At 42.6% G+C, this 19,781-nt stretch overlaps 1 protein-coding gene across 4 annotated transcripts in view; it reads right to left on the reverse strand.

Moving 5' to 3' along the window:
• Positions 1–4,889: 4,889 nt before the first annotated feature.
• Positions 4,890–19,781, reverse strand: part of LOC100680820 — a 40,205-nt gene continuing 25,313 nt past the window's right edge. For all 4 annotated transcript variants that reach the window (XM_007670566.4, XM_029052545.2, XM_029052546.2 and 1 more), the window contains 9 exons: positions 17,333–17,452; positions 15,230–15,269; positions 13,803–13,833; positions 12,298–12,322; positions 11,293–11,331; positions 10,739–10,840; positions 8,676–8,778; positions 7,157–8,053; positions 4,890–6,183 (listed from right to left, as the gene is read on the reverse strand). In XM_007670566.4, the coding sequence (XP_007668756.1) occupies positions 6,128–6,183; positions 7,157–8,053; positions 8,676–8,778; positions 10,739–10,840; positions 11,293–11,331; positions 12,298–12,322; positions 13,803–13,833; positions 15,230–15,269; positions 17,333–17,452 (1,413 nt within the window). In that variant the 3' untranslated portion in view covers positions 4,890–6,127. The remainder of the gene's footprint in view (positions 6,184–7,156; positions 8,054–8,675; positions 8,779–10,738; positions 10,841–11,292; positions 11,332–12,297; positions 12,323–13,802; positions 13,834–15,229; positions 15,270–17,332; positions 17,453–19,781) is intronic.

A 19,781-nucleotide genomic window follows, 5' to 3' on the forward strand; every position in this document is an offset into this window, starting at 1 on the left:
ATGTGCAGAGCACTGTACTAAATGCTTGGATTGGACAATTCGGCAACAGATAGAGACCATGCCGGCCCACTGACGGGCTCACAGGCTAACCGGGGGAGACAGATGGACAAAAGCAAGGCAATTTAATCACGATAAATAGAATCAAGGGAATGTACACCTCATTAACAAAATAAATAGGGTAATAAAAATATATACAAATGAGCACAGTGCTGAGGGGAGGGGAAGGGAGAGGGGGAGGAGCAGAGGGAAAGGGAGGCTTAGTGAAAGGGCAGCAGAGGGAAAAGGGGAAGCTCAGTCTGGGAAGGTCTCTTGGAGGAGGTGACTCCGGCACTCACTCCATCGGATTTGGTGAGCGCTTAGTGAGTGCTGAGCACTGGCCTAGTGGATAGCGCACGGGCCTGGGAGTCGGGTCGCGGGTTCGGATCCCGCCCCATCTCAGCCACGGGACCTCGGGCGAGTCACTTCACTTCCCTGGCTCTCAGTCCCCTCTCTGTAAAGTGGGAATTGCGACCGTGAGCCCCGTGTGGAAGAGGGACTGTGTCCGACCCCATTTGTTTCCATCCACCCCAGCGCTTGGTACAGTGCTCGGCACATAGTAAGCGCTTAAATACCGCAATTATTGTTCTTATTTGCGTTAAGAGTATGGGCCTGGGAGGCAGAAGACATGGGCTCGAATCCCGGCTCCACCACTTGTCTGCTGCGTGACCTTAGACATGTCACTTCACCTCTCTGTGCCCGTTACCGCATCTGGAAAATGGGGAGTAAGTCCTACCCCTGCTTCTTAGACTGTGAGGCCCATGTGGGGCAGGGACTGCGTCCTATCTGAATATCCTGCCATCTACCCCGGCACCTAATGATATACTGCGTGGCACATAGTAAGTACTTAACACATACCAGAATTATTACAATATAATTGAAGTGGAAGATACAGTCGCTGCCCATAAGGAATTTAGCGGGGGGTGGGGGGGGGGTGGGGGGTGGAGACAGAATAAATTACAGCTAAGCACCTTAGTTGAGATTGAGGCAAAAAAATGGTACAACTCCAAGTGCAAGGGTGACAGCAGGGAGAGGGAGGAGAGGAAATGAAGGCTTAGGTAAAAAGGCTCTTGGTGATGTTCATTCATTCAATCATATTTATTGAGTGCCTACTGGGTACAGAGCACTGTATTAAGCGCTTGGGAAAGTACAATACAACAACAAACAGTGACATTCCCTGCCCACAACAAGCTCACAGATACAAGTTAATCAAATACAAGCTAATCAGGTTGGACACAGGCCACGTCCCACACGGGGCTCACAGACTCAATCCACATTGTACAGATGAGGTAACAGGCACAGAGAAGTTAAGTCACCTGCCCAAGGTCACATAACAGACAAGTGATGGATGTGATTTTAATAAGAGGTTAGGAATGGATGCCACAGCTTATCCTCTTGCTGGGGGGTTCGGGGGACCGCGTTACTTTTGTTCACCTTGAACCCTACTCCTTCCAAGCTGCAATGGGTACTCCTTCCTCCTAGTTTTTGGGAAAAACAACTCATCCTAACCCCACTCGCTGTAATTTTGTGAAATTCAATTCAATGGCGTTCTCTCAGCCTTTGCTTTAGACCAGGAAGTCGTAATTTCATCCAAAACTGCTTTGTGATCCTCAGCCTGATTGGCCCTTTCCAGCTCAGTTAGGTTCAACCCATCAACTGAATTGAGCACTTAACCTGTGAAGAGCCCTGTACAAAGCACTGTACCTCCTTCCTTAACCCTTCTGTTAACCCACTGTTAAGAGCACAGGTCTAGGAACCAAGAGACCTGGGGGTCTATTCAGTTAATCAGTAGTGTTTATTGAGATCTAATGTGTTCAGAGCACAGTACTAAGTATTCAGGAGAGTAAAATAGATCACATACGCATAGGATTTCAATCTATCAGGGAAGACTAACTTAAAAAAATTACAGGGGAGGAAATAAGAGTAAAGATAGGTCCATAAATGTTAGCCTGGGGGGTGGGGGGGGTGGGTGGTCTAATAGCTCTGCAGGAAGGGAAAGGTCTCCTTGGGGAGAACTGTGAAGGATATTCCTTGAGTAAAGGACCAATTCGAATCTTGAAAATTAACTGTTTAGCATGGGTGTCTGAAGACTATGGTGGCTACAAAGCAGTTAGCATCTCTGCCTTCGATGAGTTTTCTATTCCTGGTAAAGTGATAGGATTACTAATTTGGAATCAGTAAGCATGTAGAGAAAAGGGAACTAATGAACATGATAACGATGGCAGAGTCTCCTGACAGGAAATACATATCTTTGCAGTCTGTACAGAAGAATTAATTATAAGAGTTAGCGACTGGCACAGTATCACTTGCACTCTTCTCTGCCAGTCATGATACTAAGAAAGCAGGCAGGAGTGTGGCTCACTGCACAGTGCATGTGCAGATTCTGCCTATGAGAGAGAGACAGCTACAGAGAACTAGACCTTCAACCCAGGCTTCCTGATTCCTAGAGCAGAGGTCTTTCTACTGGACCAATAACAGGGCTACCTCCCCCCTCCCCCCAACACACACACACACACACACACAGAAATTACATTTTATTGTCCCCATATTTAAGCCTTGAAATGAGACTCTACACTCAAATCATTCCCTCTTCCTTCTGAGTCTTAAGATTCAGATTCATCCCTGTTCTGAGAAAGGGCTGATTTCTTACCTTCTTTCCACTGGATCCCCAGCAGGGCTTAGTGAATAAAGATATTTTGAGAGGCCTTTGCCTTAAGCTCCACCCCAGAAGCTGACATGACATTCAAGGGAATCAAAACTAGTTAAGATATGAAACTAAAAAGGTGGAAACACTTCCCTGGATGAAGTACACTGAGGCCCCCTTGGGAACCCTCTCAGAAGAGATTCACTACTCTGATAAACTCCATGACAGTTTCAAAGTTAAATGAGGGTAGCAAAGTGGAAAATAAGCTTGAAGAAAAACAAGGGGAAACCCCTTCCCCCCCAACCATTTACATAAAACAATGGGTTTTGAGCAAACACCATTAGAATTTGGAAATCATGTTTAACTGTTGCCTTAAATCACTCAAGGAATGTGCCACCTCCACCTTTTAGACCTGTCCTGCAGATTCGGAGTGGCCTGTGGCTGGTGTCACAGCCACGCGCTTCACCCACCATCACCAGGACGAAGGTCCGTTCTGTGCCTGGTGGATAGAGGGAGAAACCTGAAAGCTGTTCCTGTCAGAAGTGAGGACTGCACTTTTCTTTATTTTGAGGCAACGATAGCTTCCCTCTTTTTAGGTTGTAAACCCCCAGCAAGTCAAGCGTCAGTATCCTTGCACTTTTCCTCAGTGCTGACTACAGTGATCTACCCCAAGTGGTTTGTGTAGTAAACACCGGCAATTGATCCAGTCGCTAACCGAGTGCCGGGCATCTTAAAGAAGGGGCCATTTCAATCAATCAATGGTATTTATTCAGCGCTTACTGTGTGCAGAACACAGTACTAACCACTTGGGAGAGGATAATAATAGCAGAGTTGGTAGACCTGTTCCCTGCTCACAAGAGACCTGGAGATGGGGGGCGGTGGGGGGAGAGGGCAACTTCTGAGTAAAATTATGAATCAATTCCTCAACATGGAACTACGCAGGCTGACAAGGGATATAATTAAGGATGCAGGCAGAAAATACCAGTAAATTCAAGAATGGTTTAAATTCATGGGTGGCAAGTCCATAATGGGTCATTGGGGTGAACATTTAAGACCTCAGAGGATGAGTTTAGGTGATGGAAGGCTTGAGTTAGATTCTAGATAATGGGTTGTTGTAGGGAAAGATTAGAGATTGTTATAACTTATATCACCAAAAATGAGGCAGTGTCAAATCGCAAGAGTAAATTTTTGCGGCTCCTTTCAGACCAAAGTGATGTGCTACTGGCCTGGCTGAGTATGCCATTTGTGTCATATAAATTTCCACATTCAAATTTTTTGGCAACATGTTTCCTTAAATAAATTCTATTCTCTCACGTTTATGCGTAATCTAGCCCGCAAGTCCCACTGGCATTGGCCACACCTAAAGCGACATTCTACACAGTGCTGAACGGATAAATAGCTCTTGGCAAACTAAGTGGCTTTATCTAAAACTTGAAGCAGCAGTGTGTACAGTGCCAGAGCTTAGTACAGTGCCTGGCACGTAGTAAGCGCTAAACAAATACCATCATTATTATTCTAAAGGAAAGAGCACAAGACTGGGAGTGAGGAGACTTGGGTTTTAGTTTCAGGTCTGCCCCTTGCATGCTGTGCGAATGGGCAAATCACAACCTCTCTGGGACTCCATTTCCTCACCTGTAGAACAGGGGAAAGACAGATTGTGAACCTGGTATGGGTCAGAGAATATGCCTCGTCAGTCTTACTGAGCAAATCTCACAGCTAGGCCTCACTCATACAGGCCAGCAATCTGCCAATAATCCAATCATCTACATTTGAGCAGAAACTCTGGAAACTGTGTTAATTCTTTCAAACCATCAGAATGCCATGAATTTTTGTGATAGCATTTACCAGCTCTACAAAGGTCCTCCCTTCCAGGATGCGCTCCAGTAGAAACATCTAATGAGCTTTCTTTCCTGAAAAAATACAAACTTTAATCCAGATCCTTCTACTCTCTCGAAAGGCAGCAGTAGGAGAAAAATCCTTGCCGAATGGGGATGATAACCAAAACCCGAGACCCAGGCACTCAAATATTAGAAGGGAAAACCTGTCAGTCTCAACACTTTCAAAGTCATATTTCTCAACTACTACAGATTAAAGGACTGGGAACAAGCATCTTCTTAAAATGAGAGCTTCGAAAGACTATACTAGTGAACACAAACCAAATATTAAAGTGGATAACATTCATCTTTTGCCACCATTAAGCTGACTATGGTTCACTTGCATCACAAATTTATTAACAGCTAAGGAAAGCCTTAAGAAGGAAGAGAAACTATTACAATTTCATCCAAAGGAACGAATTAGGGCAGAGTTCAAGTGTGGTTTTTCCTTTATGCAAATGGTCTATCTTTCCAAATTTCCCTTATACCACTGTGATGTGATTTTAGTGGTAATGAATGCCACTCTGTAATACACCTAGGAGTTAAAAATATAACCCAGGGATTTTAAGAAACTGCACAACTAACTTCTTTCTTAGAATTTTTACTTCGCAGAATTTTTCACAAGTACACAGACAACCCCGGGGGGACCCTTTTCTATCGTATTTTGTATATGCTATTCAGAGAAAAGACTTAGATTTGGGTGTAGGGTCTCTCCCCCGGGCTATTGGCACAATTGTTACACTTTGTTTCATTGTTTTACTCACAAAAGTAATTTTCACTGTTAGTACACCACACAATCAGTTGGCTTTAATGCTGTCAACATCTCTTCTTCTCCCCTCTCTCTACCTTTGGATTCTGAAGCAAACAGCGCACTCAAATTAGGTACATATATGTTCCAACTCACAACTAGAAATGTCATCACAATTCACCTTTGAAGACACATTTTTCTGATAGATGCCCATTCAACTGAAAAAAAAAAATTAACTTTTGAATATCAATTTCTAAATAGGTAAACTAACAATCTACTTCTTACAGATGGGCTGAAATATCCAACGTTTAAATAACTGATTTCTTTGTTTGCAATGCGTTCTATTTAACATACAAGGTGAAAGACATTTAGTGTCTAATTCTTTTAGTTAATTATCTTCCTCATTCTAAGAGGGAAATTAAATGGTTATACACACAAAGAATTCATATTGGAAAAGTCAGAAGAGGCTTATCAATATATTGCCAACAGGCATATATTCATTCTCTCACAATCCTCCTCAAAACATAACTACCAAAAACAAAGCAGCCCAAAATGAAGTTTGCAAATACCATCCACTAGATGAATGTAATGTGGTAAAAAATACTAAACTTAACAGGTTTCTCCAATACATAAAACACTGCTGAAATTTTAATGTACTAAAATATTCAGCCCCTCTCAATTTCATCAAAAATAACACTGTCCTTGAAGGGATATAAAGACGAATCCCCAGATCCCACCCTTTTCTTGGAATTCAACATGTAATCTGAAAGCTGGAAAGAAGTGATTCTTGAATTTTCTGTTGGTTTCCATCTGTGTTGTTTCTTCTTAGCTTATTGTTCCAGTTTCAAACAATGCAGCGACCAATGTTGGAATATTGATCTCTAGAAGAGTGAAGTGAAAAAGAGACTAACAATTATTTTCAAGGAAAGAGAAATGAGCAGTTTCAAGCAGGCAGAAAAATAAGATCTTGTTCACTTTAAGGTGGGCTATTCTGGGTGGCTGGGCAGGTTACACTAAATAGGGGGCCAAGTGGTATACTCCAATTCCAGGAAGAACAGGGCTGTGGACAGACCAAGAAAACAATGACTCCTGCCCACTGCTGGAATTCATTTCCAGCACAAACACACTTCTTTCCCAAGCACTTAATACACTGCTTTGCACGCAGTAAGCACTCAATACCCCCGATTAAATGACTGATAGCACTGAGTGTCAGTTCAGCATGCCTCATACCAGGTGATGGGAGCCTTTTGACAAGTCTTTCCCACAGAGGACTGCCCTAGATCATTTCTTAATATCAAAACCTAATGTCAGTCACGCCATGGGAAACTCCTGCAAATAGCTCTGAATCCCAGGAGACACAGCAGTAACTCATGGGCCCCCTACTTAAAAAACTGCACCTGAGCCGTGACTCAGTTTAAGTATTTAAATGCCACTGCATTGGATGTTAATTTTTCAACAGGGAAAGGCAACTGGAAGAAACACAAGAGAGAGGGGAAGGAGGATTTGAATGGTAAAGGGGGGGTGGGCGGGAAGGAGGTTTCCCCCCCAAAGCTACATCTCTACTTCTGGCTTTTAAAGTATTAAAAATTGTCATTGTAATCTTGGATGAAACAAAATTCCATAATCTTATTTGACCAAAATTGTTCAACACGAGTCAATGCACACAGTCTGAGAGCAACCTGAGTTCAACTGCCCCCCTTTAAAAGGCAACTGGGATTTGGAAACCTTACCCTACTTCAATACAACCATGCCAGTTGTACAATGGCAACCAAAAATTCCAACTATTTTCCTTAAGCCAAACTGACCAGTAACACAGTAATGCAAGTAACATTTTACCGAATGGAATGGACTTACTTTGCAGAGCTGGGTAGTACGGTGTCAGCTGGGTGAGCAGGGCTGTCACGGTAGGTTTATCTTTCCCTTGGATTCGATTCAAGATGTCAGGAGTCAGGTTGCTAGTATTTCTGTCAGCTGCTGTCTCGGAGCCTGCAGCGTGAGGATAATCCCGATATGCACTGCTGACCGAAGAGGCGGAGGAGGAATGAAACGAGGCAGAATCGGCACTGTAGCTTGACTTCGAATACCTGGCATCTGTGGACCAACTGGTGCTCGCTCTCACTGGAGATGATGATCTCACAGACTCCCCGCTATAATAGTAAGAAGAAGAAGAACCTTCCAAAGGATAACTTGTGGAGTACCTTCTGGGTGAAGGGTACGTCACAGCAGGAGCCGAGTACGACACTCTCTCGTCTGAATAATTCCTTGAGTGGGAATACGACAGCTCACCTCTCCGATGCCTGCTTGGACCGCCGCCAGGCATTCTGACTTCGTCGGACCTACAGCCGTACATGTCGGACTTGCTATAGTTGGAATAGCCACCCCCTGAACATCTGGAGTACATAGAACATTCCCCAGAAGAAGGAGACGGGTAAGGTGCATGATCCAGAGAATGCCTCATGTGCCTTCTGTGCCAATCAGATGACTTTCTCCAGTCTCTGTGTGCTGAAGAGTACCCTCCCTTATGGTGCAAAAATGGATCATTAACTTGAGATGACTTGGTTTCTGAATCACTGAACCTCTGCCTATAGTAGGCAATTCCTTCACCCATATGGTAATGGGCTTGAGACCTGCTACTTGAATAACTCAATGACTTTTCGCTGGGATATGAAGCGCTTGTGGGGTAGTGTACTGCAAACTGTGAATGGTCCAACTTTGGGGCTTTTCTATAAGGCTCTTGAATATGGCTGCTTCCTGAAAAAAAAAATCAAGTAGATATAGAGCAAAGTATTTAATAGTTGCCTCTTTTGAGTGAAGAGGAAAATTTAAATGTTAAAGGTTAGAATCAGTTTCTTTCTTGAAAGATTAGTTCTTTTCGGCCAAAGGTATGAGCTTTGTTAGCCACGATAACTACTCATGTTTCCAGTCTGCATTTTAGCTAGAACCCTGAGAGAGAATTATTCAGAGCCTCCTGTGTGGTATCGGTAATGGGTGGGTGCGACTGTGCACGTTTTCCCAAACAAAAGAGTTTTCAAGAATGCAGCCCTCTCAGTATAGGAGAACTGGATACTTTGGGCCTGAGATCAGGGTGCCTATAGTACATCAACCCCTCAAATTAAAGAAAATTCTCCTTAAAAGGAGTTTAACTGACTATTTCTTGTATTAGCTGACAATTTTTGGCTCCAAACAGAGCCAAAAAAGGTTGGCGACCCTCTGAGAAGGATAAGCTGCTGCCTCTGCACAACTGAGACAATGCACTGCATCAATAATCAAAATTCCTACAGATGAGGACTCATGAGATTAAGCTAGGTAATTTAAGGTTGGGGGGAGGAGAGAAAGAGGGGGAAGAGAGAGATATCCATATCCATAAAATTACCTGAAATGTCTTTGTAAGCAGTTTGGAGGCGGCTGCTGTATCCTGATCCAAGTTCATAGCGAGATAGTGACATCAGAGGTCTCAGACTGCTGGCGTAATTAACCTAGAATGCACACATAACCAGTACTAAGCCTCGGGCACACTCAATACCTAACAGCAACTATAATATATATATATATAATACATGTTAGATATTATATACTAGAATATATTTTCATTGTTGGTGAAAAACATATTTGACTTGTGTTGTGTTCCAGAGACTTTTTCCTACAGCTTTACTATTTTGAAACATTCCTATAATAATCTTTTATACACCCATCTTGTTAGGGTGAACAATACCACTGCATCCAAAAGGGAAGGCAGTACACAAGGCACCGCAGAATAAGTCGACAGTAACTAATGGTTATTATTACCCTAAAGAAGGTGTTTCCCAAGTTTTTGTTTTGAAAGGGCATGACAAAATTCCAGGTATGTAATAAGCTTTATTTCCGTAAAAGTATGAACCCCCGAGTAGAGCCTGGAAGCTGTAGCACAAACCCAGATACCACAGCTATTCACCCAAGGCAAGCCATTCTAAACTGCTTCAGCCTGGGCCTTCCATTCATATATGCCTCAGTTTTTAAAACCCAGGAACACCATGGGCACTGCAGTCCCAGGGGCATGCAACACTGAAGCAGTGACCACAAGAGATCCATTGGCAGATCAAAGCCTAATGACAAATTTTTTTTTTTTTTTTAGCCTACTCTCATCCCCACCCCCTGCCTTCAGGATCTACTGTTCTGCTCTTAAACTCCTCAGAATATCCGTTCTGGAGGGCGGGCTGGAAGGAGACAGAGGGTCTCATCCCCGGCTCCACTCTTGCCTTCAGCCGACCCCCACCAACTCACTGTTTCCCTCTTTCATAAAAAACTGCAACGCTGGGAGTGAAACCCAAACCACACAGTGTCAGGAGACACTGGTGACCAGGAAATGGGGGACCAGGGTTTGTTCTTCTTTGGTAATGAGGGGGAGAAAGGGGGGAAGAGAGAACTGAACTTGCATCTAGTTGCTTTCTCCCTCCTCCTCTGCCATCACCCAAGAGTCCAGCATAGTGGCTAAAAATTCATCCCCTGCCCCAGGGCATGTTGTGTACATGGGGGTGGTGGGACAAGAGCAGCTCCACTGGAGAGGCAGGGAGTTGCTATGTTGGCTCTCCCTCAGCCCCTTTTTAGGCTCAATGTGGCAGAGCAGCCCAGCTACTTCCTCCATAGTTTTTGGCTCTGGAGACGGAGCTAATGGTGTCACTCTCACGGTACCAAGTCTCTGGGTGGACGTAATAATAATTATGGTATTTGTTAAGCGCTTACTGTGTGCCAGACACCGTATTAAGCGGTGGGGTGGATACAAACAAATCGGGTTGGACACAGTCCCTGTCCCACGTGGGGCCCATAGTCTCGATTTCCGTATGCCAGATGAGGTAAGTAACTGAGGCACAGAGAAATTAAGTGACTTGCCCAAGGTCACACAGTCAACAAGCGGTGGAGCCGAGATTGGAACATCTATGCTTTAGAGCCACGGGATTCTAAGAGGAGTCACATCAGGCTTGCGAGCCATAGGTTTCTGACCCATTGGGGCAGACAATATTGACAGAGAGCTAGTCTAGGAATAAGGTGATAACAGGAAAGGGAAAGTACAATGGTCAAGACGAGACATGTTGATTTGATAGTAGGAGCTAACAAGAAGCTATGGCTTCTAATCTCCATTACCTTCTAGGAAACTTCCGCTTGACCATCCCCCAGTTTCAGAGAAATTTCTTAAATTTGGCCCTGTCACTCCCTGACGATGCAAATTTCCTCCATAATATGGAAGTTTTCCTACAATACAAATATTTGTTTCTTGGCTATTTTATTGTTAAAAAACATTAGAGAGGAGAAAATTTAAGCTGCAATTATTAATGAAGGGCGACAGAACTCTGTATCAGAAAAGTACTAACTGAAAGTTTACTTTGTAAAACAATAATCCAGGCTCAGAAAAATACTTTCCATTCAATATAAGGTAGAAGATGATTGAGTAAAATTACTTACTGCTGCTTGTTTTTCACAAAATGCCTTCAAAGCCTTTGTCAAACCCTGGGTAACGGTCTTAACTAAAGTTGCTTGTGCTTCAGAAGTTATGTGAAATGATTCCTTTTAAAGTAAAAAAAAGCCTCAGTAAAACACAGTTCAATAAATTATTTCGAGTCCACATGTAATTTTTCTAAACTCAATTCCGAGGTCTGATACCTTTTACTAAAATGAAGTAAAAAGAAGTCCCAAGTAAAACACAGTTCAAGAGATTATTTAGAGTCCATATGTACTTTTTCTAAATTTCCAGGTCTGACAACTTTTTACTAAAATGACATAGTAGCCTATCAGTGGTATTTACTTAGTTTTACTGTGTGCAGAATACTGTACAGGGAGAGCACAATAACACAGAGTTGTTAGACATGGTCCCCTCCCACAACAAGCTTACGGTCTAGAGGGGGAGACTAACATACCCTGCTACCATAGCTAGCAATTTGCCAACCAAAGAGCTCCAGAAACCAGCTGAAGGAATTCACAATAATTAGGATTTATGGTAGGTGGGGGCAGATACATACCATGTACTTCAGGGCCATGTATTTTTTAACAGGATCGTTCTAGAAGGGGGGGGGAGAGACAGAATAACTTTTTTTAGCCAAATACATTTTTAAGGCCTATATAACTAGCTGAAAACCTAAAACAAAAAATAGGACCTACTTTCAATTAATCTGAGACTTCTGAGGAAACCTGTACAATAACGCTCGGATGTTTTATTTGGGATATTCCAACCAGGAATACACAAACTAGGAATACTAGACCATCAACAGCTTTGCCACTTGATAGTTCAAACCAAAGATTCTCCATAAAGAAGCAAATTACTGTTTGGGAACAGCAAATGAAAACTGATCATCTGCATCTGAGGTTTCAACCAGATATTATCCCTGGGTTTAGTCCAAGATGCTGTAGAGGACACGGCTAGATATTGATCAAACCAATCAAGTGTCCCTGCCAAGCTCAAAGCCCTAGGAGAAAATGGTGTGGATGGTGCTGTAATAATAATAATGTTGGTATCTGTTAAGCACCTACTATTTGCCAAACACTGTTCTAAGCACTGCTTAGATACAAGGTAATCAGGTTGTCCCATGCAGGGCTCAGTCTCCATCCCCATTTTACAGATGAAGTAACTGAGGCACAGAAGTTAAGAGACCTGCCCAAGATCATACAGCTGAGTCGGCGAAGCAAGGATTAGAACCCATGACCTCTGACTCCCAAGCCTGTGCTCTTTCCACTAAGCCACACTGCTTCTCTGTAGAAGCATTCCATCCCATGTTGGCTCTAAAGCTTCATGGGAATTATAGGAAATAAAATGAGCAAAGGCACTGGGAACAACAGTGGGAGAAACTGCTGAGGAGAAAAGGGAGAGTGAGGGGAAAGAAGAAAAACTTGTGAAAAAAATTATGGGAGATGAAGCCAGAAAAATAACAGAAATACAATTTTGGGCAGCATCAAATATGACTTACTTTCAAGGCAAATATGATTTACTACTTAAATAGTTTAGCTCACTTGAGTCTGTGAGCACATACCTCAGGCTTGAAATCAGATGACCACCTAAAATGAAATCAATTTGAAAATTGTTAATCATCTTGGAAATTAAACGATCAAATTGTGATCAATTGACAGCAAAATGTCAAAAGAGGTGCAGATGGGAAATTGACTATCTATGCTAATACTTAAAATGGCAAATTATTTCATAACTTGGCTATTTGCTCACCCATTTTACCTGAATGAGATTAAATTTTTTTGACGCCAGGGACCACATCTTCTCTGTGTTCTGATCCTACCCAGGTATAAACATTATTTGAACTTAACTGGATAAAGATGTTATACAGTGGCACTACACACACAGAGAAATGTAAATCATTTAGGCGGTATTGAAGTTCTCCTTATCCAACTCTGATTTTTCTAGTCTATTTTGAGAGTGAAACAGTTTACCAGTAAGACCCATGATCATGAAAACCCATACCTTTATCTAGCACCGCAGCACTCAATCAACTCTCTCCTACTTTTCCATTCTCTCCTACTATGCCCCAGCTCGCACCCTTCATTCCTCTCGAGTCTGGCCTGGAGCTTACCCCTCCTAACACCAACCTCTTCTCCTCCAGCTAGCACTCCCTACCCCTTCACAACCCTCTCCAGCTTCAAAGCCCTCACTTCACTCGCACCACCTAAGCATTTAAATACTCAACCCCCCATCTCTCTTATTTGCCTAATTTAACATGGTCTATTTCATCCTAATTTAAGTGTTCACCTCCCCCTCCAGACGGTACACTCCTTGAGAGCATGAATCACGTATACTAATTCAACTGTACACGCCCAAGCACTTAAGACATGTTCTGCACACAATAGGTGCTCAATAAATGCTACTGATTGATTAAAGCATTTTACAATGAAAACTGACATGGCATTTACAGAGAACTTAGAGATTCTGGTAAACCTCTCAAACACATGATTGAATGCCAAGAACTGCAACCGTTATGTAATTTCTCCACATATCCTTCAATGCTCCTGGTGGAGACAGAATACTGGGCTGGATGGGACCAGTGGTCTGATCCTAAATGGCACTGGAATATTCTGACTACACTAACTGGCTGGTTGGAAATCCATAAAATTCTTCTAGCCATGTCCCCATTCTGTGCTGGTTTCCTATCCTTTTCATCCAGCACTGTGAACAACTGGACAGAGCTTCATCTGAAGCCATTTATGTTTCACCAACCACCACTGTACTTTTTGCCAAAAAACCAAGTGGTAGCCCCTGAAATGGTTTAACCCAAACTCCTTTCGACCCTGGATCTTATGTGGCAAATCAAAAACAAATTCTCCAAAGATCAGAAAACATTGCAATAAAGAGGGCATCGTTACTGAAAAATGTCACTCCCACTCATTTGTTTCACTGTAAACAATGGTGAAATATAATTCCAGTGATTCCTGGTTTGTCATTGAAATCACAATTGTACATCATTTATTTTTTGGATGTTCCTCACGTGCACTACACATTTTGTCTTCCATACAGTTGATTTGATCCCCTTACCTTGTCCTTTTTTTGCCAGAGATCTGAGTGCCTAGAATTGAGAGAGAGAACACATTCAATATCTCCCGATCTTTATTCATTTATGGCAGGAACTATGTGGGTACCCAATATATTTTTTCAACAACCTTTATAAAGACAGGCTAGAAATGATTAAAATCAATTTATGAACTAGATTGTTAACTGGAAAACAGAAAGGAAATAATGCAACCAAGGTTATACAGCAAGTCAGTGATAGACCTGAAGCAAGAACCCTGATCTGCTACCTTCTAGCTTAATTCTTTACCCCCAGATACCGTGATCAGATGATTCTTGGGGTTTTGCCACCCAAAACGCCTATGGTGCTATATTCTCCTACCATACAGGCACCTCACCAAATTTCTCAACTATCGACAAAATTGTTTTTGATACTAATCTAGAGGTAGTCTCACTTTCTAAAATTGATTCCGTTGAACCAATCAGAATTTTAAGCACTCTATTTGGCTGATATCTATAATGATATACATTTGAATTGAAAAGGATCAGTGAGAGCTATCCACAAGGGTGGGTCAAAGCACTTAAAGTCAATTTCAATCTAACAGTCTAGTAAACTGTGACCTTATCCTATGTGTTGTTGAATACGGCCTGTGTGGGATGCTAACGAAAATAAGTGACACTTTGGTCAGTCCAAGTCTTGCAGATAATATACTACAGCTGCTTGGACTATATCCTGCCCACTCAGGTCTGCTAAACCACATACTCCTCCCCTTTTGCAAACACTTTTATAAATGCCATCTCACTCCATGAGATGTAATTAATTCCTTCTAATACCCTGGTCATCCCACAATTCCCTAATCACTCCCATTTAATGGATCTGGGGTTATTGATTTAGGATCCCATTTTCTTAAAGAAGCATGTTGTCATGAAGTGCATGACCAACCAGAATCTTTTGTAGTAATGTCTCTTAAAATGTGCATTCATTATGCCTACTGTTTTAGGTGCGTGTATTGCAAATCTGTTGGCTAATCACATGATCTCTATGCAAGCTTTGCATGGTTTTCTGGTGTTTCCAGTACTATCTCAATTTCTTATGTGACAACAAAGCCACTAGAGCTCCAGCCAATTACAAGCCTATAGTACTGGCAGGGATGATGTCTATATATAGTCCCATAAATATGGAAACTCAAGGGTTTTTTTAAAAATGATTGATGAATACATTTTTAAACTGTGCATAAGTATCAGAAATAAGATGGGCCCATGCAAAATTTCAAAAAAATCTCAACTCCAACAAGGATATTCAATCTGCTCTAGTTTTTATTAGACAGAAAACAAAACAAAAGGAAAAAAAAACCCCTCAAAAACTCACACTTTACCCCTGCAAATCCAAATTAAGGTTACTACATATTCAGTTACTTTTTTTTTTTACTCTAATAAATTAAAAAAAAACTTACATGAACTAACTGATGTACTAGTCTTGGCATAATCTTCAGTCTACAAAACAAGAATGGGTTCAGGTTTGTGTTTTTGTTAAACAAGATTGAACTGCTATAAGAAAACATCACAAATATATTTTGAAACTGGGGAAAACAAGACTCAGTGTTCAACTCTTAAAATCTCAACACACAAATCAATGCATAAACATTTCTGAATAAAATCCAAGTAAGTGAACCCAATTAGTAAATTTCTACTTCAAATTCATTTCCTGGAATTGTTACTTCTATAGAAACTGCATCAGAAAAAATCAATATTAGCACTGCAATGATTTCAAGAAAGTTGAGCATTCTTATTTTGCTATGGCAATTGCCAATACTTTTAAATTCTAGGTTTTCCAGAGTTATGAAATCTCAGACTAACCCTTAAGGACTTACATTCCTATTTTATACAGAATGCCACGTGGATTTGTGGCTGCTCCTAAAATTCAAAAATTTTCAAGAATGGAAGAAGCTAAATCTCAGAATTTCTAGATTTACCTTGTTTCTTTCAACTTAAACACGGTGACCTCAGAGCAGGGTCAAACTACCACGGGAGACATCGGGGCATTCGTCCAGGGATCTATAGGATGAAAGCTACACTTCTTGTTTTTCCCAGGGAGCGGAGGAGGGCTGAATTAAGATCTCTAGGGGTCCCAGGCTATTCAGTTTTGAGAACCCTCCTCCCCTCCCACCACACGTGACAAGCTACATCATCCCCTAATGCTACACATGGTGCAATGTAATATCACTACATCACGCCATTCCTTCTCTTCTACCCCGAAAAAGCAGCCACTCCACTTGTGTTTCCAGCCTTCACAGAAACGGGATGAGGTAATCTGGGCAGCGCCATCAGAGAACAGGCCGGACATCATCTGGGCTCAAATCTGATCTGCCCCTGGCCCTTCTCAGCTCACCACAGACCCAATTCTCCCCCCAAGTGGGGAGGGGAGCTCCTCCTTCTACCCCACTGGCCTATGGAGTGAACTGAATGAATCACCCGGGCCTCAAACACAGCTGGATAGCTGGGGACGGGTGGCCTTTTGCCATCCCGGCTCTGCTGAGGGGAAAAGAGGCGGCTTGGGCACTGGAAGTCTCTGGGGTGACGAACTTTCATCAGTGGAGATCAAAACTCTTTACTCTTGTCTGAATATCTCACCCTCTCAGTCCCCTGTGGCAAGGAAACCACTCTGAGCACAGCCATGGGAGCGTGTAGGCTCAGAGGATGTAAGATGGGGATGAAGTTGAGCTGGAGAAATGAAAAATGGTAGCCACTCACTCTCGGTGTCAGAGGGAGCAGGAGTGGTTGGGATTCAGGTGGCAGGGACTGCAGGTCAGTTCCACTGCTGACCCTTCTGATGTTGTGTATGTGCAGCAGCCATTTTAGTAAAGTCCGGCACAGACTCCATTACACTTTGGAACAGGCTTCATTTTAGAATGTCCCAGCCATTTGTCTTTTGTTTGGTTTTTTTGGGGGTGGGAATGGGAGGAGATAGTCGAGACGCATATTTATTTTCTGAAACAGCTCTGGGTAGCAGTTCCCTTATCCTGTCACCATGGGGTTCCAGTCCTTGGGAAGCAGCGTGGCTCAGTGGAAAGAGCAAGGGCTTGGGAGTCAGAGGTCATGGGTTCGAATCCCAGCTCTGCCACTTGTCAGCTGTGTAACTGTGGGCAAGGCACAACTTCTCTATGCCTCAGTTACCTCATCTGTAAAATGGGGATTAAGACTGTGAGCCTCACGTGGGACAACCTGATTACCCTGTATCTACCCCAGGGCTTAGAACAGTGCTCTGCACATAGTAAGCGCTTAATAAATACCAACATTATTAAAGGCCCTTCACCTCTGACCAAGCCTGTAGCAATATAAATCATGATATCACCAATTCCTAGAAACTCTGCCTCTGGAGCTGTGAATGGCAATGAAAACGTGTTATAGGGAACTTGCTGCCCTGTTGAGCGGAAGCAGCCAACTTTCCTAAATGGCACATATTTGAGAAATACTTAAATTTAGAAAACTTCCCATCTGGCAGATAACTGCTACAATCTTTAACAACCGCACCATGAATTTTAAGACACCTCGCTTACCATGTACATCTTTAAGCCTTCTTTCTTCTCTACTTCTTGGGCTAACTGTCTGAGGTACTTAACTCTGTCCTCCTTCGCAAATGGTGTGCCAGTCTTTATCATTTTAGGAAAGGTTTTGGTCTGTCAAAGAGATAAGAGGGAGTTTAAGTACTGTTGCAAATTTAATTAGCCGGACATTTCAATCTTAGTTCCACTGTTTCTGGATTTTTTAAAAAAAATGTTGCCCCATATTACCACAGCAGTAAACCAAAAAATATTCAAAACGGTTCAATCGGGTCCCTTGGCAGAATTACACCACAGGCCCCCTCATATTGCATATACACAGACTATGACCACAAATGCTACCTGCTCTTATTTCTCTCCTCCAGTCAGCTTATCCCAATTTGACCACAATGTAGTGAGCCTGTTCTACGCTCCATTGTTTGTCCTCCCTCTAAGGTTCTACCTCTTCTTTCTTCTCTGTGAATCTCCTTCTTTCTCGCAGTCGTATTTATTGAGCATTTACTGTGTGCACCGCTCTGTACTAAGCGTTTGGGAGAGTACAATACATAATTGGTAGACACCACAATGAGCTAACAGTCTACATGGGGATAGAGACAGTAATACAAATTATCATCATCATCATCAGTGGCATTAATTGAGCACTTGCTATGTCCAGAGCACTATATTAAATGTTTGGGAGAGTACAACAACCCTTTACACTGTACACTCCTTGTGGACAGAGAAAGGCTACAGCCTAATGCAGATTATGTGCTGTAGTACTGTAGACCAGCAGGTGGCCATTTCACACTTCGGCATCCATTTTAGCCAGCTATTTTTCAAGATTCCTTCTGGGCCTGTTCGCCTTTAGCAAGATGCCCCTTCCCAGCATATATTCACTTATTTTTGTTTCACCCCATTCACCGCAGAGAAAAGTGGGCTTGGTTAATATGTGAAGCTAACACCACTTCCAATGATCCCCACCTACATTCCAACAGGTTGCAAGGAACATTAACTCTGAATATAGGCTTGCAGGTAACCGAGACCTTCGAAAGTGCATAGTGAAAAAGGAGACTAGAAGACTAAAATCCTTCCAGTTAACAATAAACAAAAAAATTACAATACTCTTAGCTCCTATACTATTTTCCTCCTATACCCCAACCAAGATCACGCTCAGATGGTGAAGGGGTGTTTCTATTTCCACACCAATTCCTTAAATAGTAAGCCTCAATAATAGCTTCAAGTGACTGAATGTGCCAGGGTCTGTAGCAGCTGCATTCACACAAATATTCCTCCCCGCCTCCTGTCTCTCCCCGCTCTAGTCCATATTTCACTCTGCTGCCCGGATCATTTTTCTACAAAAACGTTCAGTTCACATTTCTCCACTCCTCAGAGACCCCCAGTGGTTGCCCATCCACCTCTGCAAACAAAATCCTTACCATCAGCTTTAAAGCACTAGATCACCTTGCCCCCTCCTCTCTCTCCTCTCACTCTCCTCTCCTACAACCCAGACCCCACACTTCACTCCACAAATGCCAACCTACTCTCTGTACCTTGATCTCATCTATCTCGTCGCTGACCTCTTGCCTACTTCCTGCCTCTGGCCTAAAATGCCCTCCCTCTCCATATCCGACGGATACTCGGAGAGATACACACTCTCCCCATCTTCAAAGCCTTATTGAAGGCACGTCTCCTCCAAGAAGCCTTTCCTGACTTTGCCCTCATTTCCCTTTCTCCCACTCCCTTCTGCATCACCCTGATTTGTTCTCTTTATTCGCCCCAACCCAGTCCCACAGCACTTACGTAGATATCCTATTTACATTAATGTCCGTTTCCCTCTCTAGACTGTGAGCTCGCTGTGGGCAGGGAATATATCTATTATATTGTACTTTCCCAAGCACTTAGTACACTCATCCATTCATATTTATTGAGTACTTACTGTGTGCAAAGCACTGTACTAAGTGCTTGGGAGAACACAATATAACAGCGCTCCGCACACAGTAAGCACTCAAATTTGATTGATTCCTCTTCCTATTAATCACTGATCTAAAGAAGGGGAAATAATTAACCCTTTAAATCTGAATCCCTTTCCCCCTCTCCCATAACTGCTTTCTTTAGTAGGAGAGTAGGGTTGTCCCAGCTAGAGCTGAACCTGAGCAGCTTCAGTCTGCATTTTTAACAGGCTTAGGAACCCTGGAATAACTGCTAAGATATAGCTAATAAATGGCAACTGATCTTTATCATTAAGCAGAGGCCAAAAGGGAATGAGGGAGAGCTGGGTGAGATAAATACCACATACTTATGATGACTAATCACAAGACTAAAACAGGAAAAACTCAGACAAGGCAGAAAGACTGAATAAGGCTGGTAAAAAAAATAAAAATAAGCTTCAGCCTCCTGGTACTAAAACAATAGTACACACAAGTCAACTGGCATAACTAGAGAACTATCTACTCGCATGCTGATGCAT

This window comes from Ornithorhynchus anatinus, chromosome X2, assembly GCF_004115215.2.
Source record: "Ornithorhynchus anatinus isolate Pmale09 chromosome X2, mOrnAna1.pri.v4, whole genome shotgun sequence".
In the NCBI taxonomy this organism is placed as follows: domain Eukaryota; kingdom Metazoa; phylum Chordata; class Mammalia; order Monotremata; family Ornithorhynchidae; genus Ornithorhynchus; species Ornithorhynchus anatinus.